Source organism: Macrotis lagotis, chromosome 1 (genome assembly GCF_037893015.1).
Source record: "Macrotis lagotis isolate mMagLag1 chromosome 1, bilby.v1.9.chrom.fasta, whole genome shotgun sequence".
Taxonomy (NCBI): domain Eukaryota; kingdom Metazoa; phylum Chordata; class Mammalia; order Peramelemorphia; family Peramelidae; genus Macrotis; species Macrotis lagotis.
The window spans coordinates 346,009,288-346,035,730 of NC_133658.1; the positions used below are offsets into that span (position 1 = coordinate 346,009,288).

General features: G+C 36.5%; 1 protein-coding gene across 2 annotated transcripts; it reads right to left on the reverse strand.

The window, feature by feature from the left end:
* Positions 1 to 558: 558 nt before the first annotated feature.
* Positions 559 to 26,398, reverse strand: CDK5RAP1 (CDK5RAP1 mitochondrial tRNA methylthiotransferase). 2 transcript variants are annotated; one of them, XM_074211903.1, is made up of 14 exons: positions 26,285 to 26,398; positions 24,246 to 24,590; positions 23,611 to 23,714; positions 22,105 to 22,139; positions 21,137 to 21,237; positions 18,913 to 19,123; positions 18,536 to 18,656; positions 17,180 to 17,410; positions 15,779 to 15,876; positions 15,058 to 15,113; positions 12,673 to 12,803; positions 12,260 to 12,409; positions 2,149 to 2,289; positions 559 to 1,414 (listed from the first exon to the last, which is right to left on the reverse strand). In XM_074211903.1, exons 2-14 carry the CDS (start codon positions 24,556 to 24,558, stop codon positions 1,334 to 1,336), a joined length of 1,773 nt encoding a protein of 590 aa, XP_074068004.1. In that variant the 5' UTR covers positions 24,559 to 24,590; positions 26,285 to 26,398; the 3' UTR covers positions 559 to 1,333. The 2 variants fall into 2 exon arrangements, with proteins under 2 accessions (XP_074068004.1, XP_074068005.1); XM_074211904.1 differs by lacking the exon at positions 26,285 to 26,398 and adding an exon at positions 24,733 to 26,081.
* Positions 26,399 to 26,443: the final 45 nt, after the last annotated feature.

Below are 26,443 nucleotides of genomic sequence, written 5' to 3' on the forward strand. Positions count from 1 at the left end.
ATATAATTTTCAGAATGAATGGCTTATCTTCATAGCCCTACTGGGTTCTATCCTGATCAAATCACATTTAAATAAAAAACATTCAATCTCAGGACCATATTTATAAAACATTGATAATGTATTGGGTGATCAAGAAGGAAGGAGATCTGAATGTCAGATGGCTCACTTGGCGAATTTAGAGAAGTTTAACCTGAAAAGATTTAGTGGGGGAAGAATAAGATTTCTATCTGGAGTTACTTAAAGGATCACAATGAAGGAAATGGATTATATTTATTCGAGGTCTCAAGTTCTAAAGGGAGACAGAGATGTGAACTACAGTGAAAAAAAAATTATTTCAAAATAAAAAAATTTCTTAAGAATGAGAGGCATCCAAAAATGTAATGGGCTGCCTCTGGAAGTAGTGAATTCCCTATCACTGGAGATATGAAAACAGAGATTGGAAAAACACTTGGTAGGAACACTGTAGTAGGTTCTTAGGAGTTGAATTAAATTACCTCTAAAGTTCCCTTGTACTCTTAACTACTCAGGGAAAAGGAGAGATATAGACAGAGAGAGAGAGAAGAAGAAGAAAAAGAAGAAGAAGAAGAAGAAGAAGAAGAAGAAGAAGAAGAAGAAGGAGAAGGAGAAGGAGAAGGAGATGAAGAAGGAGAAGAGGAAGGGGCAAGAATGCTAGTGTTACATAGCAGTTACTGTCCTAACTGCTGGAGATACAAATGTAAGACAATTCCTCAATTAAAAAGAATACATTCAATCAAGAGAAAACACATAAAGGGGATATTGGAAAGGGCACACAGGACTGGGGTCAGGAGAAAAAGGGAATATTTGTGGCAGCATGGGGTAGACGTCCAAGCAGTGGGATGGAATCCTTGTGTCCTACAAGATAAAGTGGAAAATTATTAACACATCTATCACCTATCAACTGAAACAGAAAAGTGATAGATGTTGAGGACCAACAAATAACTTTGAATTTCATAGTTCTTAAAAACCTACCTAAAGAAAAATTATATAAGAGAAAGAATAAAAAAAGAAGCATTTTAACTGTAGATGAATCATTTAATAGTGATACTTAGAGATGCTTCCATCTAGCAAATAAATTCAGAAGATCCATTTTCTACTTCTCATCAACTTACTTCCCTAATTGATGTGATTTCCCATCAGAGAACACTACTGCTGTAACCAGTCACTTCTCCCTACTCAGTGATATTTTATCACAGAATTTCAGAGTTGGAAGGGATCTCAGAGAGTATCAAGTCCAATCTGTAGCCACAAGAATCTTCTCTCGACCTTACTAACAAGGGAACATCCAGAAGAACTTGGTAGTTGTCAACTCAGATTAGCAACGTGCTGAGTTCTCTTGCAGAGATGTTCGGCAGAGAGCAACACCCTTTAGGCTCTGGGAATTGGAAGAAGTAATCTGGAAAAAAAAGCCATCCAAGAAAAAATAAAGTCAACAGGGTCAAAAGCATCAATTCATAAAGAATTCATATAGTTCTTTGGGGGAAGGACTTTTGTGGAAAAGAAGTGTGGTGTCTGCTAAGAAGTTCTAAGTTTTAGTGTCCCAGATATTGAGAAAGATGCCCTAAATAGTGCATTGGCAGGTAAGGGCTTGCAGAAAGGGGAAAAGTGGATGGAGAAATGGGAAGGGAAGAAAAGGCAAAGAAATGAAATAGGAAGTGAACTGAGATGCAGGTCAAGGAACAACTGTCAAAGTTCTGGAGGGAAGAGAGAAGAGTGAGGCTTCTGTGATGAGGACGAGAAATAAGAATGTAAAGTAGTAAGAAGCATGGGGATAAAATGGAGTTTATTCTCCATCTCCTTTAAAGTGGGAGAGGGGAAGAGGTAGAAGCAAAAAATTGCTTTTTTCTTCTACTGCTCCTAGTATTTCTATATCTCATGCTCTGCCAAGAAGAGAACTAAGTGTATTTTCTACTCTCTCTTTCCCCTAACCATTGCAAAACCCAGCATCAACCAACACTGAGTCAAGATAAGAACTGAGAAACACATTTTAGAGTAATTAGGATTTTAGCAAGATAAATATCATGTCACAAATGATGAAAACATTATTGAAATGATTAATGAAATAGGTCTAACAGAAAAATAAAACGTTCATCTTCTAAAGAAAACTTAAAATTAAAAATGGATCCATACCTTCACTAACACATAATCTCCTGCCTGGGCTCTAGTTAGGCCCCATGGATTAGTGTCATCTTCCATCTCTACGTCAGGAAAGATCACTTTGATGTTTCCATCATTTCTTCCACATAACTCTGTGGTAGAGCGTTTACTGGGCTGCAGAGAGAAATAAAATGGGTTACCTATAGTATAGGGATGTAAATGATATTAAGAATAATAACTTGAGACTGGTGAATGGCTTTTAAAAAAATCAAGCTATATTAGTGGAACATTACTTTTTATTACAAGAAACTATATACATATATATACATATATATATATATATATATATATATATGAATGATATAAAGAAGCAAGGGGAAACTTTTATGAACTCAAAAGCTGAAATGAGCAGAAACAAATATAATATACACACAATGACTACACAAAAGTAAATGTAAAGAACAAAAACAATGAAACTGAACATTTTGTAATTATAATGCTCAAACTTGTCATAAAAAAAAAAGAATGAATATTCTACCTACATCTCTACTTTCCAGAGATGAGAAAGCAAGAGTATAGAATACTAAATAGGCTCAGACTTGATTTTTTGATTAGTTTTGCTGAACTGATTTTTCTGTCTCCTTAGAAAAAAATGCTTTCTTAAGAGAGATTGGTTCTCTAGGGAGGAGAGAGAAAAGAATTTCCACACCTGGGAAATTATGGCAATGCAAAAACTAAAATAACAATAAACTTTTTTAAAAAAATAATTACTTATATTCATGGGTGAATACCCAAGAATGTTAGTGAACAGCAAACAAAACTTTGACATGTAGGGCTATGAATTAAAAACCAAGCTACTGCTGAGAATTGTGCTCCTTGTCACCTTAATTATTAAATACCATGAAAAGACTGATATACTGAGAAGGCAAAGTAGACAAACACAATGCAAAGACACTTAGGATCACAGATTCTAATAAAAGAAGTTAGCAGAATATGAACTGATTTTGATTTAGATAATCACTGGAAACAATATAAAAGGTAACTATTAGAGATTCAAAGATTAGAATACTACCATTCAACTAAAATGTATTGAATGTGATTTAAATAATTAGGTAAAGCAAGGGATGAAGAAGTCTTTAAGACATGGTCCCAAAATGGTGTCAAAATAGAGGAGTGAAGGCAGGAAATCCCGGGAGCTCTCCTCCAAACCATTCATTTGACCATTAAATAACAACTCTAACCAAATTCTAGAACTCACAGAAAGACTAAGTGAAACAATTTTCCAGCCCAAGACAACTTGGAAGATCAGTGAGAAGGGTCTGTTACACCAGGGTAAGAAAGGGCTGCAATGCAGCCCACACCATCCAGGAACAGCCCACAGGGTACCTGGGTCCCTGGGGAGACCTGGGTCCATGTCAACGATGGCAATTTCCAGACCGCTTAGCCCAGAATAGCCAAGGACAACTTGGAAGTTCAGAGGGAAAACTGCTGCACCAGAGTGAGAGTGGATCCCGGTTCAACAAGGAGAAGGCTTGCAGAAGCCCTAGTAGGGGGCCACATAGCAGCTGCTTCCAGAGTGCTCAGTTCACAGATGGTAAGGAGTTTGGGGAGACTGCATAGATCTCTTTGCCATATCTAAGGCAGGACTCTGTTGCTTTGCCCATATTCAGATCAGTCTGGGCCCTAGTATCTGGAAAAGGAGCTGTACTTCCATAGCAGAGCAGGGACCCTCCTCACAGTTCCAGGGCAGAGGGAAGTGCTCGTGATCATCCACAGACCAGAGCACAGGCAAGAAAGCCATCAGAGCTTCCCATAAGACATTGGAGGAACTGAGGTCTCTGGAGGGTGTTCCTGAAAATAGTTGCAAAAACCTTCAAAAGCTTAGGAAAGTGCACCCTCCACCCTTGAAGCAGAGTCCTACCTTAACAAAGGGTTAAAATCAAGTCACAGGCTGGGAAAATGAACAAATAACAGAAGGAAAAAATCTGACCATAGACAATTACTTTGGTCCTATGTAGGATCAAAATACACTTTCAGGACAAAACAAAGTCATAACTTATGTATCCAAAGCCTTTAATAAAAAGATGAATTGGTCTCAGGCTAAGGGAGAGCACAAAAAGGATTTTGAAAAAAACAAGTAAGGGAGATAGAGGAAAAATTGGGAAGAGAAATAAGAGCAATGCAGGAAAATCATAAAAACCAAGTCAGCAGCTTGGTAAAGGAGATACAAAAAAAAGACTGAAGACTATAACATCTTAAAAACCAGTTTGGGTCAAATGGGGAAAAAAAAGTAATCCAAAAGACCAAAGAGCAGAATGCCTTAAAAAGCATAACTAGCCAGATGGAAAGGGAGATGCAAAAGCTCTCTGAAGAAAATAATTCCTTAAAATGTTGGTCTAAGGCTAAGCTAAGGGAAGAAATCAAGAAACAATAAAACAAAACCAAAAGAATGAAAAAGGAAAAAAATGTGAAGTATCCCATTGTAAAAACAGCTGACACGGAAAACAGATCCAGGAGAGATAATTTTAAAATTGTTGGGCTACCTAAAAGTCATGACTAAAAAAAATTGACTTTATTTTTCAAGAAATTCTCTAGGAAAATTGTCCTGATATTCTAGAAGCAGAGGGTAAAATAGAAACTGAAAGAATTCACCAATCACCTTCCGAAAAAGATCCCAAAATGAAAACTGTCAGGAATATTACAGCCAAATTCCAGAACTCCCAAGTCAAGGAGAAACTGTTACAAGAAGCCGGAAAGAGACAATTCAAGGGCGGCTAAGTGTCGTAGTGGATAAAGCACCAGGCCTGGAGTCAGGAGTACCTGGGTTCAAATCCAGTCTCAGACACTTAATAATTACCCAGCTGTGTGGTCTTGGGCAAGCCACTTAACCCCGTTTTGCCTTGCAAAAACAAAAAGACAATTCAAATATTGCGGAGCTACAGTCAGGATGATGCAGGATTTGTCAGCATCTATACTGATGACTCATGAGGCTTGGAGGGCAAATTATGAGGGATTTAATGATGTTGAACTGCTTATAATTCGGAATGGGATGATGATACTGATAACTCATATGAACCTTCCCATTTAGGCACAGGAGGGAGCTGAATTTGAAGCTATAATATATTATAAAGATAGTGTTAATAGGTGAGAAAGGAATGGACTGGGAGAAAGAAAGGAGAGGTGGAATGGGATAAGTTATTTCATATAAAGAGGCAAGTAAAAGTTTTTTCAGTGGAATGGAAGAGGGGGAAGGTAAGAGGAAGTGAGTGAGCTTTACTCTCAGAGGAAGTAGGTCAGAGACAGAAAGAAATCTATCTTACCCTGGAGGAAAATAGGAGAGGAAAAGGATAGGAGAAAGGGGATGGGGGAGAGGGTGATGTAGGTAGTATAAAAGAGGGAAGCTTGTGGGAGAGGGTAGTCAGATATAACACATTTTTGAGAAGGTATGGGGTGAAAGGAGAGAGAGAATAGAGAATGGACTGAGGGAGAACAGTATGAGAGGTATTACAGCAAGCAATTACAACTGGGGAAAAAATATTGAAGAGATTTCTCTGAAGAACTTATAATGAAGAATTATACCAGAGCTGATGGTATCTGAATACTTTTTTTTCTTGTAGTTTCTCTTTCTGGGGAGGGGAGAGATAATGTTTCCTTTTACGAAATGATTATTATAGTAACATGAAAAATATATATCCAAATTCCAGAACTCCCAAGTCAAGGAGAAACTATTACAAGCAGCCAGAAAGAGACAATTCAAATATTGTGGAGCTACAGTCAACAAGAAGACAAAAAGCAATGGTCCCATAGATTAAAATCAAAGAAGGTTAGAGATTAAGGAGCTTAATATCAGTTGAAGGAATAAAATTAAATCATACAGAGCAACAATGAATAGCAAAAGACAACATCAGATAAACAAGTGCTAAACTGTGTAGTGCAATGAGGTATTAGTTTTGAAATCAGAAGATGTAGGTTCAAATCTCTACTCTGCTACTAAACTGTCTCTGAGATCTTAATCTCTTAAAGTCTGTTTCCTCATCCTCAGAATGAGGGGCCCTGACTCAATTAACCCAAACATTTCCTTCTGCTTTCAAGTTAATGATCAGAGAAGAGGAAATTCTAGTAGAACTGTGGTGATCACAGAACCTTTACAGAAAAGATTTGACTTAAGGTAGGCCCTGAAGAATGGACAAGATTTGGATAAGTAGGAGGAAGAGGAAAGGGCAATCACGAAGAAGAGAATAATACAGAGTCACTTACTTTAGGTCAAGGAAAATCTTAATAATATGAAGAAATATAGAAACAAACAGAGCATACCTTGATGATGAGTTCACTGGTCAGCATCACTGACCAATGAGTAATTCACAAGCCAAGGTGAAGAGTAGTAAAAGTACCACTCTTTTCACCCCACAGCTTTAAAGAACAACACTACATTGGCATAGTGGTTTAATGGGACAGGACTGGTGATTGAAAGCACAAGAATTATAAATTACCTCTGAGGTCAGAGAGCAAACACATGATTTGATATTACAAGAATAACAAAGAGAAAAGATGTTGGGTCTGTACTGCCAAGATAGGATATACAAGATCATAAAAACCTAGACCCAGAAGAAACCTGGTTGAATCTCTCATGCAACCAACTAATTCTCTTTAATGTTCTGAGGCAGAGAACATTGAACGTACATTTGAACACTTGTTGAAATGGGACAATCATAACATTTGAAAAGATTTATGTCCATTTTCAGACATGTCTATCAAGGTCTACAAGATCCTTGAAAAATAGAATGCAATTCTATTCTGGAAATTCTCCATTTTTATCACACTTCAGTTATTTAGCACTCACAGTCAGAGAAGGGTGGGTGGGAGGGTGAAAATTTTTTCTAATGGGCAATTTTAATCTAGAAAGGATTCTTAATGTTTATCAAGTCTGGGGGATTTAGTGGACCACATACTCAGTAATACGGTATAGTCAAAAGGTTAATGAAATCTTATCCTCTGTAAAGAGAGATTCTAGTTCTAGCAATTAAGTGGATTTATAGTCTCTCCATATTCCATCCTGGTCAGATTATATCAGTAGAAATATATTCAGTTTTGGCACCATGTTTTGGAAACAGCATTGATAACCTTGGAGATAAATAAAGGAGAATAATTAGGATGATTAAGACCTTGACCAAACTCTGAAGAAAAAGACAAAGGGATGTGGAATCTGGAGTTGGGATAAGGCTAAGGGAGGGAACTGTCTTCAAATATGTGAAGAGTTATCCTAGAGAAGAATAAGAACTGTTTTATTTGGTCTCAGATGGCTAAACCAAAATAAGAGGTAAAAGAATGAGTCAAATTTAGATTTGATATAAGGCAAGCTTTCTAATAGTCAGATATCCAAATATGAAGGGAACCATCATGGAAGAAAATGGGTTCACTTAAGGTCCTTGAGAAAAGACTAGGTAAGGTACAGTGGCTGATATGTTTGAAAGGGACTTTTTTCCTCTACTGATTGTACCAGATTACTTTGAAGTGCAACTCAAAAAATGAATTTAAGGTACATAATTATACTAAAAATTAATTGTATTCACAGAAGCAAAAAAAAGAATGAAAATAACTCCTTTTAGTGTGGCAAGATTATACTATTTTAACAGAATCTCAGATTCAATGAGGAAGGTGAGAAAGAATTGCAGAATGAGAACAGCGATCAACTTCTATTCACCTGTTGTGGTACCTTCAAATGGAAAACATTTAATAAAAACACTGGATTCACCTATGTAAACAAATAAATACAAAGCTGAGGAATATGGGTTGGTGAGGTTTTTTTGGGAAAGATTGAATCTGTAATTTCATTATATTGGCAAATCTCAGGAAGAATTTTTTTTTTCCACCAACATAGATCAGCATCAGTTCTGCACCTGAGGGTATTAAATAGTTATCTAAGGTACTGAGAGATTAAGTGACTTGCCCAAAAATCACATAATCAATACATGGCATAGACAGAACTGAAAGCTAGGATCTTCCAGATTCCAATGACAGCACTCCACCCATCATACCACAAAGCTCCTTGATTGTGGTTGTGGAGTGGTAAGAATATCCATATCAGAAAAACCTGACTCAAGTTCCAATTACACCATAAATGGTGTGACCCTGAGAAAATCATGAACATTTTCAAGACTTCAAGAAGACATCTAGTCTAATCAACAGTTGATTAAGAATCCCTTCTATAATACATTAACTAAAAGGTCATTCAACCTCTAATAGGAAAGAACCTACCACTTACCAGTCAGCCCTTTCTTTATAGTTAAAATGGGCATGACAACACTTGTGCTACCTATAAAGACTTAGGACAAAAGTACTTATTCAAGTATAACCTACAATTGAAAGAAGAGCTGTTAGATACAAGGAAGAAAGAGTGCCATGGCTGATCTAAAACATAAAATAATCTCAAAATTACAGAAACACAGTAAAGATGACATGTTCCAGGGACACACTTGCTTGTCAGAAACTTCATTACCATAATTAGAAAAAATAAATGATCATAATCCAGTATTCTTACCACTCCACCAGTATATTCCAGGTGAAGTGTTGTATAGTGGATGGAGAGCATAGTACATTCTAGTACATCAAGCTAGGGTACAGTAGAATCATTAAATGCTTTGTAAAATAAGATTAAATTGAGTTATGATATGGTAACAAATATAAAATATATATTTATTAAATTTTCACCATCTTTACTCCACATATAGTCACACTAAGGATACCTGGACTACTAGCAAAACTTTCCAACTAGTTTCTCTGCCTCAAGTCTCTCTGCATTCTCATCCATCTTCTGCTGAACTGACAAAGTAGCTTTTCTAAAGCAGAGAATCAAATCACTCCACACTTATCTATTCCCTATTAAGTCCAGAATCATATATAAAGTCCTCTAATTGGCATTAAATGCTATAACTTTTTTTTTAGGTTTTTGCAAGGCAAATGGGGTTAAGCGGCTTGCCCAAGGCCACACAGCTAGGTAATTATTGTCTGAGACCGGATTTGAACCCAGGTACTCCTGACTCCAGGGCTGGTGCTTTATCCACTGAGCCACCAAGCTGCCCCATAATAACTCTTCCTTAATTTTTTTTCCTCTTCTCACTCTTCACTCCTCTCTACATGCACTCTGCAATCCAACCTAATACCATTTTCCCCAAAAGTCATGTAAGTCATATTCCATCTCTGACTTTGCAATGGCTGTCCTCCATAACCAGAATATGGTCTTTTCCTATTTTTGTCTCTTCCACAGCTTCAAAACTTCATTCAATGATGCAGCTCCTCTTAGCAGTTCAGAGATCTAGGATAACCCTGGGAGACCTGTTTTGAACAATGCCATTAACATCCAGAAAAAAATAAAGGCAAAAAAATAACCACAGAATCTGAATGTATACTATGTTTACTTTTTAAAAACTTCTCTTATCTTTATCCTTCCTATCAAAAGGTTTTCTTTCTTTTTCCTTATTTCTAATTCCTCATACACAAAATGACTAATTTGTAAATACCTTAAGTACAAGTATACATATACAACTTTTACCAGACAGTTTGCTGCTGAGCTGAGGGGAAGGAGATGGAAAGGGAGGGTGGTAGAAAAATGTATGACTTATAAATATGCAAATGGGTGAATTCCATAGCATATAATTTGAAAATTTAAATAAAATATCAATTTTAAAAAGCACTATTCATATAATAAGTCATGCAAAAGAAAAAAGTTATGAGCAAATTCAAAAAAAACAATGACTCCAAAAGACTTATGCTTTGAAGAGGTGACAGACTCAAGGTGCAGAGTAACAAATGCTGGTTAGTTATTTTTCTTTTGGTGAGGAGGGGTTAGAGATCATGGCCAGTACAGAAATTTGTTTTATTTGATTTTTGTACATTTGTAATGAATGTTGTTTTTCTCTCTTTACAAAAGGAGGGAGGAAAAAAGATTTTTGCTTATTGGGAAAAAATGTTTTTGAAAGATCAAATCCCACCTCCTTCAGAGGGCCTTTCTCAGGGATGGACAGATGGACTAATAGATGGACAGACAGAAGAACAGATAGGTAAACAAACAGAAAGACATCTTGTGCCAGCCTTGTATTTATCAATAATCTTCCCCTAGGAATGTGAGCTCCTTGAGAGCAATTACTCGGCCCAGTGACAAGAGTTTAGAAAATGCTTAATAAATGGTTGTTTATTGAGAAATGATATATTGCAATTTTGTCACATTAAAGAATAACTAATTAATCAAGAATGATTGCTGTCCTTTATTTCCTATTTATGGTAGTGGAAGAGGAATGGAGAAAAGTTTAAAAAAAAGGAGGAAAGGCTGAATATTAGAAGACAAACTACAATTATAGGAAACTATTTTAGCCAAGAATATGCCAATAAACCACCAATATTAGAATGAATGTCTACAAAAACACAAAATATCAAATTAATAGAACATGAAAACTTAAAATAGTTCAAACTCAGAAGATTAAAATATAAATTAAAAAATTAAGCTATAATTAAACATTAAGTCAGAAATAAACTTAAAAATTGAAATAAAAAATTTATAAATGAATTCTATGAAAAAAATGGGAAAAGAAGCAATCCTACAAAATTTCTTCTATAATATCAACAAAGTCTTGATATCTTATCCAGGAAGAGTAAAAAAACAGAGGGGGGAAAAAAAGAAAAGATCAATATCCCTATTGAACAATGGCACTAAAATTTTAAATAAAATATTAGTAAAGAAGATATAGTACCATATCACAAAGATTATATCATACACTATGACCAGAATGGATTTATACCAGGAATGAAGGACTGATTCAATATTAGGGAAAAATCATTATCATAAATCTAATATGATAATAACAAGTAAAATAAAAATCAAATGATTATATCATAAGCATATCAATAGAAAAAACTTGACAAAATATAACACCCATATATTTGTGACTGCCTCCAAAATAGATCAAAGACTTAGAAAAGATTATATCATGAACATTTTAGATAAGCAAAGAAAAAATTATCTTTTATATCTAGGGAAAGGGAAATTAATTCATAACCCAATATGGAATAGAAAGGATCACAGAACATAAAATGGGCAATTTTGATTAAATGAAATTGAAAAGGTTTTGCAGAAACAAAACTAGTGTGGACAAAATCAGAAGGAAACAGTTTAATGGGAAGAAAAACTGAAGCAAAAAAAACCAAATAAAAATTTCCTTTCCAATATATATATATATATATACATATATATATGTATATATATATATATACATATACATATATATGGAACTGACTTAAAATTTATAAGAATTAAGGAATTGCCTATATTGTCTGCTACTGACAAGGCTGAACTGGTGGATTCCTGGAGCTCAGGAGTGCTGAGATAAGATAGGTCTAAAGCTGACCATTTGTCATATTAAGTCTAACACCAAGTTCATAAGGTCCATGAAGTTTAGCAAAAGCAACTTTCAAATTATTATGGATGTAAAATTTTCTGGAAAGATACTTCATTCCAAAACAGCTTTCTTTGTAAAAAGACAAGTGCACGCATACGTGCACATGCACATACACACACACAGAGGAAACATAAAGATCCTCATTTGATCTAAATCTTATGATCCTTATCTTCTACTATTAAGTACTTTCACTCTTTTTTGGTAGTGTTGTATCTGTGATGTCTTTGGGAACTCCCAGTGAAGAATCTCTGTTAATGCAGATCAATGTACCTGGCTCTGCATTTACAGGGACTTGCCCACAGTCTGCCCTCTATCCACTCTGCCAAGCAAGTACATTCACCCTTAAGCCATCACCTAGAATTCTGGGTTGCAGGGGGCTCTTAGAACCTCTATCCTTGATGTGCTACTTAAATCCCTAACACCTTCTACTTGGGAGATGCATTCTTCAGATTAGATTCAGGACCATTTGATTCACACAAATGCTTGGTTACCTTGCAAAATTTCCCTGCAAGGACCAATCTGAAACCAACATAATTAAGGGAAATGTTTACATTCTTCTTGGAAGGAATTTCCTGTCACTGGAAAATTGGCAAGTCCATCTCTATACTGGAAAAGCAATGAAGAAGGTCCACTGAACAGGCAGAAATTAAAGCATTCACTTATACAACTGATAAAAAGCTTGCTGAGGCTCTTACCCCCTCCACAAGGATAAGTTGTGTGTGACCAATCACAGCCATGTTTGCTTCAGCGGCACCTTCTCGGAAGGCAGTGATAAGTTCTGCAAGTCGCCTCTGCTTCACCTCCTCTGGAACATCATCCTGAAGCCTGTGGTATGCTCGAGTCTTCTACAATGAGACAATAGGGGGAGAGAGTCAGAAAGGACCTGTGTTAATTCAATTCCCAATATATACAGCAGCATATACCAAGAGTACAGCTTCTTTATCACACAAACAACCATATGCAAGGTGCTATGGAATTCACGAGGGTCACTCTTCTGTTATTCTGTTTCCCACCTGGAAGTCTACCAAACCCCCAGAAGCAAGGATGGCTGAGAATTAATTTTAGGTACCAGCTAACAGATAATCTGTTTTATATTCCCAGAATTCACCTGTCTCATACTGTAGGCAAAAAGGTAACCCACATTGTAGCGGACTTCCTGAAGCAAAGACAGAGTCTGGAGGTGATCTTCTTCTGTTTCACCACAGAATCCAGCAATGAAATCACTGCTGAGGCTTACTCCTGCCATACAAAAAAATCACAGAAACTAAGAGTAAGAAGGACAGGACATCTAGTCCCACCTATATGTAATCAGGAGTCCCCACTGCAACATGACAAGAAGCCCTCTAGCCTTTACAAGGATCTATGACTTCCCAAGGTAGTTCATTCCTTTTGCTAGAAAACTTTTCCTTACAGCAAATCCATATCCTCCTCTCTATAACTTTAACATAAAACTTTCCAATTTGTTTTTGGGGGTCAAGAACACTTTTACTAGCCTTTTATATATACTTAAAAGTTGACTACCATATCCTCCCTATGCTATCTCTTCATTGGGCTATGCTGACAAGTACAACTCTTAAGTAACAACTTTCCGAAAAATAATACAAAGCAATTAAGTTCCAGTTCCTTCTCCTGAGCCTACAATGGCATGGTCTTCAGTTACTTTATCATCTTAATCACCCATCTCTGGATGTGTTCTTGTTTTTCTGCATTCTCCCTAGAATGTGTTCCCAAAAGAAAGCACAGGACTCCATGTATAGTCTGATAATAATCTCGAGAAACAGATACAAGAGTCTAGGCACATACTAAGAAGAGTCTTTACTGCCTGGAATACCATTTAAATGCCTACTTCATATTTTCTGAGCCTATTACAGACAAATTCCATAAAGTTTGGAAATTGAGATTGGACCTATTTAGTCATGTTACAGCTATAATTGGCATGCATTCCCAGTTGGCATTATATCTAGCTAAATAAAGAATTTTAATTCAAAATTTCAGACTTAAATTCAAGTCCACGCTTCCATATTGATTTTACTTTTAATTATGACTCAATGATGTTTGCCTCTGGAATTTCAGTTTCACACTGTTCATACAATATTTAGAAAATTTGGTAATTTCCTTGTAATCAACACCAAAGAAAGTTTTTCACAGAATGGGTCAATAAAACAGCTACAATTTGTCCCATGAAGTAAACACAAAATATAAACAATACTCAGGTACAAACTGCCAGGTAAATAATTTTTATAATCTCAAAGAGGAAAAAGATTCATTTCCAGAATTTAAAACCATATAATATGTAATATTTTAACATAAATTAGTTGCAAGAAATCTGAATTTATGATTAATTATTCCTGACTTTGCTTATGCATTTAGAGAGCATGATCTCTCTTCCATTTGATCTGAAACTAGAATATAGAAGTGAAGAACTTTTCTCCTAAAGAGAAACAATTTGCTTCTCTTGGGTGCAGTAGGTCTAAACTCTAGAAGGGTCAGGCTTTGAAATAAAACTTTTCATCTGATCTCTATTTCTTTGTAGATAAAATAAGTTCTGTTTCAATTGATGCAACTTAGTCCTTTGAGTTAATTTGAAATTCTGATCTTTTTAGTGTTAAAACAGAACTTAGAATAAAGGTGTCATGCTACTCTTTTTCTTTACATTCCCAATATCTGGCAAAGAACACTGCACAGAACAGATGCTAAATAAATATTTGCTAAGAAAATGAGGAAGCTGAAAAGAATAAAAGGTAAGCATGATGAAGTGGGTGTCCGAAATTGTTTGCTTTAGGGACTAATTGTGGCCACCTAGGAGATATGTGACCAGCAAAAAGGCAAATGAATGTTAACCTAGAATGAGAAGCTGGAGATAAAGCAGGTATATACAGATAATAAAATGGCAGAATATACTGTGTCATCTAAACGTAATGGCATATTACCAAACCATTAAAAAAAAAAAAGAGGCTATCCTTAACAAAAAAAACTGATGCTCTCCCAGAAGAGAAGACCCACTGTGTAAATTAATATACAAAATGACTGTGATCATGTAAATGAAACAACATTAAAAGACTGATGTACTTAAACACAATGGCCAATATTCCAGAGAACAGGTGATGAAAAACATTATCTGCTTACAAAAAAAGAAAGAAAACTCCAGTGCAGCCTGCAGCTTATTCATCTAGTCTTGCTTAATTCAGAGTTCTTAACTTGAGGTCTGTGAACTTTTTTTTCTTTATTTCCTATTTTGATAGCTATTCATCAACATAATTAGCTTCCTTCATAATCATATATTTTATTTTATTCATTTTAAAAATCCTGAGAAGGGGTTCATAGGAGCTACAAAAATGCCAAGGGGAACATAACACAAAAAATGTTAAGATAGCCTGATTTAACTGTTTTTTCTTTATAATAAGGGAATGTTTGGAAAGGGTGGACACATTAAGGAATGTCTGAAGTGAAAAAACAAGGGTATCACTTAAAAAGACAAAACACAATAGTTTACCTGGAATAGATTCTCTGATATGATGAATCAAGTCCAAATAAGCTTCCCTTGTATATCTATAAAGGGAGACAAAGAAAAAGATTAGCTCATCTATATAATGAGAGGTTTGGACTAAGTGGCCCCTTGGCCTTTAAGATCCCTTCCATATCTAAATTTATGATCTTGTGAACTAAATTATATATTATGTAAGGGATCTGTAGTTTGTCAAAATTTGATTCTGTTTCACCAAAATAACATCCCAAAAGGTTTGTGTATTTATAGTACTGTTTAAGTAAAAGTCTAGAAAAATCCTACTGTAACCAAAAATCTAGAGATGGGGAGGAGGAGTAGGTGGTACTGTTAATTCTCTTCACTTCTTTTTTAATATATAAAAGAAAACATAAACATTTAAGGTGATTTCCAAAAGTCCTTGCCAAGGTAGCTAACAAGCCAGTTGGTACAATTCAAGTTTGCTCTGTACTGAATTATATTCCTCAAGTTACTAACTCCGTGATGTTAATCCTCATGAGAACAGATATATAAACCAGCTATAATTTAAATCCCAGGGTCTGAGAATGTTAATGTTAAAAACTATAAAAATATATCTACTAGCCAAGTCTCTGCTTTACCAAGTATACGCTAGATTCCAAAGTCTGCTGATTTGATAGCAATGCTGAAACTAAGAATAGTGAAAATATATAGCAATTTATAATGGTAGTCAATGGTCCCAAACAAGCCTGACCCTCTTCTCATGATTTCCAAGACCCGGCTGCTTCCACTCTGAGCTGGCAAATGGATCTGTTTACAAATATTGTTCCGCTCTTGGATCAATTGTAGAACCTAGACCACAGAAAAAAATTGAAAGAGGGTGGGTCATTAAGCTTTCAATAAATGGAATTGTTCCTTCTATGGCCAACAGCTAAAAATTTTTACTCCTCATCGTCAATTCTTGAATAAGTGAGAATTGGCCATATAGAAGTACAGATACTATTAGCCATGGATTGCCTAGACTATAGTTTTGTCTTCTTTCTTTCTAGTGTCTCACAGAACTCCCACAAAACCAAAAGGGGAAGAAAAAAAATAAAATAGTAAAATCATTTTGCAGGTTGCTAGTGCTTAGGCAAAAAATTCAATCAGGGAGGGTGGTGAAATTAAAGGCTAAAATGTCATTAAAAAATCATTGTGAATTTCAAACTATCCACTGAAATCTGGTTGAATTTTCTTAAATAAATAGAGTCATTTTCTTACTAAGAATTCAAAATGGCATAATATAGTATGGAAACAATAACGACCAAAGAGGTAGGGGCCATGGATTCCAAGCTGTCCTCTACACTATTAATACCAGTAAAGATATCATAAATATCAACAACCACAAAAGGTATAGACTATTGTTCAATTTATTGGGGTTCAAATTTGTATTTGGCTACAGTTCTATTTCTTTTCAGATTAACTTGGTTCTAACTTCACACATCATAGCACTTAACTAGGCATAACTTAATAAATGCTGGTAGACTATCTGGGCTGTAAGACCTATTGACAGCCTCTCCTACCTCCACCATTACAGACATAACAACATAAAACCTTCTAAAAAATAGAAGAAAAAACCCGTAGAATGCCACTGTCAGAGGAGAGTAATAATACCTGCTTAAATAGTTGGCTGCATAAACTTTTATTGAAGGAAATGTTATGTTTCCGAGGCTGAATTGTCTCACAATAAATTCAAGTTCATTGGAATGTGGTCAAACTTTTATGGTGGCATCCTGCAGTAAAATTAGTCCCATATTTAGTTCAACAGACAGCATGAGGAGATATTAGCACAGGTAAGTCAATCCTTCCTTGGGTAGTGCAATAGCAAAAGCGTTATCAAAACTTCAGTGATCTATCCTACTTTCAGCCCTGTCTCTCCTCCCAAGGCTCACTTAGCCAATAGTTGGCCCCAACCTCATGCTCATTATAGGTTCAGTCTTCCTTCTTTATCCAGAGAAGAGTTTTACATTTCTAAAAAGGAATAACAGATTTCAAAGGTAGGAAATAAACTGTAAGTCATCTGATTTCTTCTTGGTTCTGATGTTGGACTTTCTGAAGGAAGGAAATGCTTTCATCAAAACAGAATATCATTTCCTCATGGGGATTCAATACTTACCTCATCAGGAAAATCCTTGGGGTGAGGAGAAGTGAAGCGGATCCTCATTTCAGGATCAACTCTGGAGACCTGATCAAGAAGATCAGCAAATCTAAGGCCTCCTTTCTTCATTTTATAATTTGTACTAAATCCTCGACTCAAATTAGTAGGTGTGGCATTATAGAATTGGATCTCTGAGTTGTCTCGATAGCTGTTGACATTCTGACCAAGAAGTGTTACTTCTTTCAGGCCCTACATAATGGGACAAAGACGTGTTGAGAAATTAAGAAATATTCATTGTACCTATATAACAAACCACTACTTGAGAAATAAAGTGGAAAAATAAAACAGAAGTTTAAGTTTTTAAGTGATTATTTCATATTTTAAGTAGCAGATGTAGCTAAAATTATTTTGGTATGACTGCCATGCAGGCTTACCAATATACCTTCCCAAAGTGATCCAGAACCATTATTCTAAACCTCTGAGCAAGATTAAAATAATAAGGGGTCATATTCTTCCTGTAAGTTTCTGTTCCAAAGAGAACTTTAATGTTACATTAAATAATATTAATATTAAATAGATAATATTAAAAAGAAAGCCATCTTCTTTCCAAATCCCAGGAAAACCAGTTTCTCATCTCTTAATGTGATTAAGAACTTTAGACAAAATAGAAAAAGGAGAGAGATCATTATTTTGCGAAGCAGAATGGTTTTCAAATAATGTTCCTCCTAATCTGAACACATTAAATGAATGTGTATCTGATCATGCTAACTGAATATGAAATTATGAAGAACAAGTATAAATAACACATAAGTGACTTGAATAAAAATGAGCTACCAACATTCATGTCTTCAAATTTCATGGTAACTTCCAAGGATGATATCTGAAAAAAAGACTTCCAGATCTACCAATTAAGAGATATCTGAAAAAAAACTTACAGATCTACCAATTAAGAGATCATAGTTAACTCTGGAAATAGCAGTTTCAATTTAATTTAGGATCTATATAACAAAGGACCAAAGAGTGAGGGAGAATAGAGGAAAAAGAGGCAGTAAGTACAAACTATTTTCTCAAAGAGTTTGGCTGAGAAAGGAGAGATTTAGGATGGTACATTAAAGAAATGAGAAGATCCTAAAGGATATTTAAGGATAAAGAAGACTTCAGTATGTCTGAAGACAAAAGGAAAATTAGTTGACAGCAAGAAATTAAACACACATAAATACAGATATATAAATCAACTGCCCTTTTACTTGACTTTTCTTGAAAAATTCCCTCTTTCCACTTCCTTGTCATTCACCTACAGACCAAATGCACAATATCAGCATCTCTTTCTTTCCCCAAATGCTAAAAAGGAATAATGCACAAGCAATATATCACCTGCTCAGAAAGTTTCTTCACTTCCTCAAGAATGGAGGCAATTGGTCGGCTCCTTTCACGGCCACGTGTGAAAGGAACAATGCAGTAGCTACACATGTTGTCACAACCTCGCATAATTGACCTAAGGAAAATCATCAGAAATTACCAAAAAATCTCTAGGATCCAAAAAGTAATTAAACTTTCACAAAATTACCATATTTCATTGTTTTGTTTTAAAGCTACAAATACACACAAGATCAAATTCAGCTCTTAGAGACATGCCGAAACTTGTCATATTTAAGAATTAAATTTTAGAACACAGGGCTCTGTTCTGTATTCTTTGTATCTGACTTAATACATGATTCATTAAAAGAACTCCAAACCCAATCATGACTCACACAAATGCTGACGTGGCATTTGAACTTGTCTGGACAGGCATGATGTCTGCATAGGTCTCCTCTAGAGAAAGCAGAACATTAGCAGATCTCTGGCCAGAGTCAGCTAAAGTCAGCAGCCGAGGAAGATCCCGGTAAGCGTCTGGTCCAGCTATAATGTCCACCAATTTTTCCCTCTGCAGGATCTCTTCCTTCAACCTTTCAGCCATACATCCTGGGGAGGGACACATAAATAGTTATGCATTGGATGGTATCTGTTCTCACACCTCATGCTAAGCACACAAACCCACATCCATCTGTAAAATTTATATACATGACATGTCTGAGAACATTCAGCTAATCTCTAAAAGTGACCAAAACTTAAATAATCTTGCAATCAATATTTTTCTACACAAATCAAAAAGAACCCAAATGCCTGAAGAAAAGGAAACAGCCACCTATTCAGAAACCTTTTAAATACATGAACTTTAAAATTGATCATTAACTGTAATAATTTATAGGCCAAAAATGACATGCCAGGAGTTCATTTAACTTTTTTTTCCTACAACTATATCTATGCCTTTCCCTCTCCACCTCTTTCCCTGTAAGTACAACTCTTAAAAATATGGGAAATGGAAGCTGGCATATGTTACCCCATGGTGTAAGGAGGACATTTTTGTGGATTCCAGGAATAAATTCTCTTTTCCATATATGTATGGAAGATATATAAGCAAAATATATATATAAGCAAAGGTGGGGGGGGGCATTGGACAATAAGCCTGATGGTGATGTAGAGGCTAACCTGGTTTCCCAAAAGTTAGGTCAGGGAGGCACAAGCCCTACCATGCTAGAAGGGACTTGTTGATAGACTGTGTATCTCTCATGCAAAGACAGAGACCCTTATTACTAGTTGATAGATTGTTTTCAAACACAACAAATCTCAGAGAAATTTGCTAAATCAAAGTACATATATGCACCAACCCTCATTGGTGGAAGGAGTGGCAACATCAATACAATTACAGATTAATGAAATAACTGAGGAAATTTAAAAATGTTATCTTGCTAGTTAAGTAAATCTTAAGGGAAACTTAAAATAGCATGAATCAAAGATAAACTTAGGTCTGGATAAGACTCTAGATGAAGAAATTGAGGGCCAGAAAGTTTAAGTGACTTATCTAAGATTATACAAGTAATAAACCTCCAGGGTGGAACCTGAGGCCAGGTCCTATAACTCCAGAGTCAGTGCTTCTTCTTTTTCTTTCTTTCTTTTTTTTTTTAAGGTTTTTGCAAGGCAAATGGGGTTAAGTGGCTTGCCCAAGGCCACACGGCTAGGTAATTATTAAGTGTCTGAGATTGGATTTGAACCCAGGTACTCCTGACTCCAAGGCTGGTGCTCTATCCACTGCACCACCTAGCCACCCCACTTCTTTTTCAACAATGTGTTTTAGGTCAAAGGTGTGAGAAGCAATCATAGATCCTGGACTCGTTCCCCTTTCTCTTTGGAATAATCAAGGATTGGCTTAGGAGAAGTCTCAGGCCCTCATTTGGAGGCTAAGAAGAGCAAGTTTTCATTAAATTGCTATTCTGATGAGTCATGGGAAGGGGGGAGACCTCTCTGGGGTATGCTAGAAGAGAGTTGTGGTATTGTAGAATATGGTCTAAGGGACCAGCTATATGCTATGCCTATTGTTAGGAGAATTAAGTTTCAATTTCTTCATCTATTAAAGGAGGGGATAGGACTAGATACTTCCTTTCAGCTCTAAATCCCAAGAGCCAGCTAGTTAAGTTAAAATACTTATAACCAGGAGGTCAGCCACCATATAATTTTTTTGGTCCTAGCAATCCTGAATACTTTCAACTAAGGTGTGAAGGAGTTAAGATCTGTACCTGTGAAGAAAGTACTCACATTAATAAAATGATACTCTTTTGAGGTACTTAAGGCACTGCCCTACTTTAGTCTTCTTTTATCAGATTATTCCCTGTGTACACAGGGCCATGTGTTGTCTTCATTCTTTAAGACTGTTACTTATTCATAGAAACTACATATTGTCACTCTATTTTCTTTTCTAATACCGTAATATACAAAATTTTTCACTATGGAAGATCTTCATATAGTGAAGTCAAGACACAATGATGTCTTTTTGAGTCTGCTCAGAGTTAGTGGCTGTCTCCAAGGGAGAATATAGGACATCTGGTAATAGAGAACCCAAGCCATCAAAATGCCTTTCATTTCCAAACTTCAGGATACCTAGAATCCCAATTCGAAGAGGAACCTGTGATTTGAGACGTCTGGTCTTTACAGATTTAAGTCGTTTTAAACGATTCCAGATAGCCTGTTCAGCCTTCTCCCTGTAGCATAAATAAATAAATCAAGTTAGAATTGAAATGATCAGAATATTTAAATATGCCACCCTTTAACTGAAGATAGACAAAATAATATTACAAATTATTTTGGTCCTCTTAGTGCTCTTGCAGAGAAGAATCATTAATGTAAGGTAACTTTAATGTAATCAGTAGTGGAAAAATAACTATGGAAAATTTTTATGAGTTGACAGAACAAACAATTTACTTGAGAACCTAAAAGAAAACAACACTGAAAGGCATCAGAACTGTTCAAAGGAGTTAACTAATAGTCACGTCATAGGATTGACAATGAAATAAGCTTTTGACCATTTGTAAAGAAGTATTGATGTCAGGTATAGAATGTAGAATACATTTTCGGCTATGGCCAACAGATAGGTTTATTTTGCACAACTGAATTTTAATACTAGGGAGATTCTTTGGGAGTAGGGAGAGGAACATTGGAAACTGAACATTTCAAAAGAGCATTAATTAAAATACAAAGAAACACAACCATAGTTAGAAAGAAAAACAGGAACAGAACACCTATGTTTAACTAGAAAAGGATGCTAGTAAGGCCTAGGCATGTAACTTCAAATGGAGAGAAAAAGAAGTCCTCTGAACCTACAATATATGCTTAGTTCTAGAACAGATGTGTTTTGTTGATCATAAGAATTATCTAAAGAGTGAGGAAAATTGAGCACACCCATCCCTATCCTGGAAAAAGAATTAGATCCTACAATGAATCAATCAATAACATTTATTAAGAATGTTTTTAAGTACCAGGCACTGTATATCCTACAATTGGTAGATCAGAACTCCATAATACAAAAGACAATAAATCATTCTCATCTGCTAAAATGAATAAATCCTCACCTGATTGAACATGTGACAAGAAGAATCACATCAGCCTAAGATGAGAGCAAGAAAAAAAGGAAAAAATGATTATTTTTGAAGTCATGGATTCCCTTAAATAATTGTTTCTACAAATTCCATCTATTCTCCATCCTCATGACAACCTCCAATCACTCTACCCTGCCCAAATATTCCAAGTTCTTTCTCTAGGTCTGCCCTCCCTTGCCTCTCTTTAAGACCTAGAATCTACAGATAATCAGTTGAACTATACTGTTTTCTACTCTTGAGGCTTCTGTCTTCTAATCCTGTCACTCAAAACTCCAACCCTAGTGGCATTTAGTGCACAAATACAGAAATGGGAAATGGAATATTATGTAGGAAAGACAGTAAGAAGGTTAATTTGGCTGAACTGAAGAGTGGAGGAGAGTAACTCTAAATAAAGCTGGGAAGTTAAGTTGCAATCAGATTATAAAGAACTTTTGAGTGTCAAAGGGAAAAGTTTGTTTTTGATCCTAGAGACAACAGGGAACAAATGAAGTATTACTGAATGGGGAGTGACTGTGGACAAAAAAAAAAACCCAACACTTTAGCAGTTATGCAGAAGGTGGACTAGATGGGGGAGATAAGATAGGGAAACCAATTAGAATGCTCTCGTAATAGTTCAGGAAAGAGGTAAAAAAAGGGTATTCAAAGGTGATAGCTGTATGAACAAAAAAGTAGATGGATTTGGAAGATGTTATAGAAGTAGATATGACAAAATGTGGCAAATAACAGGATTTAAGGAATAAATAAAATAAGGAATCAAGGATGATACTAAGGTTGCAAACCTGAGTAACTAGAAGGATGATGGTGTCCTTAACAGTGATAAAGAGTTCAAAAGAGGAATGGGTTTGGTTCTGTTTTTAACATGTTCAACTGAAGATGTCTATAGGGCATGATGTTTAAAATGTCCAACATATAATTAATGATTCAGACTGTCATTCAGGAAAGTGATTGAAGTAGAATATAACAGACTGAAGTCAAGTAGAGTTATAACCTATCCCCCTACCTTTCCAGTCTTTTTACATTCTATTCCCCAATGCAGTGACACTAGCCTTTTTGCTTTTCTATCAACAAGATACTCCATCTCTCAATCCCAGGTATTTTCTGGAATGCTCTCCCTCACCTACCAATAGGCTCACAAGCTCACATATCCACAATTAAAAACCTTACCTTGGAGCTGACATTCCTACAAGCTACAAACCAATATGTCTTATTGCCTAACTGTGCTACCCAAACTACAATTTTTCTTGTATTTAAAAAAAAAATGTTTTTGTTTTTCAAAAATTATTTCCTAATAAGCACCATATTTTTAAACTAATATTCTCCTACATAACAAAGAAAAAGTCAAGTAAAATCAAATGACAAAACTACTAAGAGAAGTGTATTTCAACATTTGTTCTATGTGACCAAGATTCAAACCAGATTTAAGAACAAAACCATCCATAAAAACCTAAGTATACAAGAAAAATTAAAATGATATCATACCTCATAGAGACTGTTAGTTCTCAGGTAGCCATTCTTCTGCAGAATGGACCAAGCAATCTCTGCATCATTAACATTCATTTGGCAGCCATAAGTCTCTAGATAAACTGTGGGGGGGAAAGTAAATTCTATGTTAAATACAGTACAAAGGAGGAAGAAAACAAAGGGTCAGAGTCACATCATCACAATATATCAGTTATCTCACATATAAAATGAAAATGGAACTGAGCAAGATAATTTATTGAGGTTGCTATCAGCTTTAAGATCTGTGATCCTTCTCTTCCAAAAAAGCAATATCATTTTCATAAAACTCTCTATAAAGCTAAGAAGTGTGACTAAGTTTCTACTGAATCTCCAGCTCAAAAATGAACAATGAATTTGTTTAACTTTATAAATCTAAATGATTCTTTATTCCTTTATACCTTCTGGCAAGAGACTATCCAAAAGTCACACTGAAGAATGAGTGACTTTTATCTTAGTCACTAAATGTCATGGACTTTTAAAGTAAAACAAAAGAGAGAAGAAAAATTAATGTAACAGTAATAAATATTATTACAGTTTTTGAAAGTTAAGATCTGGGACATGCAAATTCTATGTTGCCACTAAAGGGTACCAAAGGAAGCAAAAGCAGACCTTACCTTTTCTCCCTTTTCCTATAAGGGCTTCTGTAGTAAGATAAGGCGGTGGATCCTCCACAGCTGCAGAGGATTCAGATTTCTCTTGAGGAGTTGAAGCATTTCTTAGAAAATGCTGAAATGTTGGTCCTGCTGCCAGTCTGGAGCTGAAATCCTTTTGGACTCTGTCATCTTGCTGTTTCTCTAACTCTGGATATACTTTTGCATTGAGAAGACTTGTTGCTCTGTAGGTTCTGAGGATCTGCCAGATTACTGAAGACAATGGACTCTGCCTCAGAGTCTGACTGGTTTTCAATACATATTTTAAAGGCTGCATGTTGGAAGCAATCGATCCAAACCGTGCAAAGACTAAAAAATGACAAACATAAACAGATTCCAATCAATGTACCAACTTCTATTGAAGCCTGCTTCTGATGCCTCATTATGACTTGGAGATAATACAGGACATTCACAGATTACACTGGCAGTGTTTAAGCTCTGGTTGTCTTACCAAGTCAGAAAGACTTTTGAGTATGGGTCCAGTGATGAACTGTGTTGGATAATCACAGGATCTGCCTAAATTTATAGAGATTCAGCACCAGCTTGATTATAGGGCATTAATTTTTTTAACCAAATCATCCCTGAAGAAGCAAGTTAAAGAGGAGAGCAATTTGAAGGGTGTGTTCACATCAACCAAAAGATCAATTCCAAGTTTCAAAGAATGATAAATGAGACAAAATTTTTTTGAATAGTAAATACCTCAATCTTGACGTTATTCCTTTTCAAAATTAAATAATAAAGTCACTTAATGTGAAGTATTACATACAAATCATTATGGCTTTCAATGGACATTAAATCAAACTGCCTTCTACATTTCTCTCCAACTCATGATGCACACTTGTCAGATAAACCTCATTATACTCTAGCAAAGGATTCTCTCACTCTCCTCACACTATATATATCATGGTCCATATCTTAGAACACTCTCCTTACCCGTATAGACCCTTCCTTTTCTAAACTGCAAGAAAAACTGCTGTTTTTACAAGTAATCTCACCTTACTCCAGGATCATAACATATAGGACGACAGAGAAGAAGAGTTCATGTTTTGATTACCCATTAGACTTCAACTTCCTCTGGGAAAGGAACAGAACTCTCACTGTTTTTGTTTGGTCCCAAAGCATACCAGTCACACTCAGTGGAAAGTCAACAAATGCTAAGTGCAACAGAACGACTAATGAGAGGACTGTTGATTTGAAGAAAAAGGTGGAGAAAGACATGACTATATATTACCAGATAATCTGCAGATTCCCACTAATAGGGAGATAATTTTTCCCCTCCACTATCGGCGCAAGTACTATATCCTTCATCTCCTCATTTTTTTTTTCCATTTTCGAAGAGGATCACATCAGGTAGATGATACCATGACAAGCGCATGAATTGGATTTGAGTGAGGGGATAAGCCTCGCTTTTCTCCTCCGGAGCCATCTGGGTCCAGAGGGGCCAGATGCGGATCAGGAACTGCAGATGGCTCTGGATGGGAGGCAGTCAGGGTGAAGCCACTTGTCCAAGGCCACAAGCAGCAAGTGTCTCGGGCTGGATTTGGATTCCCGCCCTCCCAGCGCCAAGGTCAGCGGTCCCTCCCCCTGCCCCACCTAGCTGCCCCTTAGCTTGATCTAGGGCGGCTAGTCATCCCATCGTGGGCCCCGGGCGGGGGGCGGTGTGTAGCCACCGAGAAGACGCCCCTCGGCTTCCTGGGTGCCGCGGGGGAAGGGCTGCACCTGGGCTTTCTACAGGGCTGACCTTAATTTCCAGTCACTTCCGGAAAGCCTCGGGCACAGTCCCCTCCCCTCCCCCTCCCCCGGGCACCTACGCCAACGACTGCCCGCCAGGACCTCCAAGTTCTTCGTGGGGCCCCAGAGTTGCGGGTCATGGCCCAACTTGGGAGGCGGGGAACCGAACCAGGGAGGCCTCGACACACGTGCCTGCTGTGCTGCCGCTAACACCAGGCGGTTAGCACCTTTAGTCCTCTAAGATGACGCCGGGAAATATCGCCCCTTCCCACCTGTCCGTCCGTGGTACCTTCCCGCCTGTGCAAGGGCGGCGCGGAGAATGGCGAGCCGGAAGCCAGGAGCCCAGGGCTCGCGCTCCAGAGAGGAGAGCCCGACTCAGGCCAGGATTCCTGGCGACTGCGCAGGCGCGTCTGGTCCCGCCTACGGAACCG

What these genes read in the sequence shown, in the direction of transcription:
- CDK5RAP1 (XM_074211903.1), bottom strand. Translation starts at nt 24,558, where the DNA reads ATGCAGCCTTTAAAATATGTATTGAAAACCAGTCAGACTCTGAGGCAG. An exon ending in TATCAGAGAATCTATTCCAG is followed by an intron (nt 12,804 to 15,057) that starts GTAAACTATTGT and finishes TTTGTATGGCAG; the next exon opens with GAGTAAGCCTCAGCAGTGAT. An exon ending in AACTTATCCTTGTGGAGGGG is followed by an intron (nt 2,290 to 12,259) that starts GTAAGAGCCTCA and finishes TTCTCTCTGCAG; the next exon opens with CCCAGTAAACGCTCTACCAC.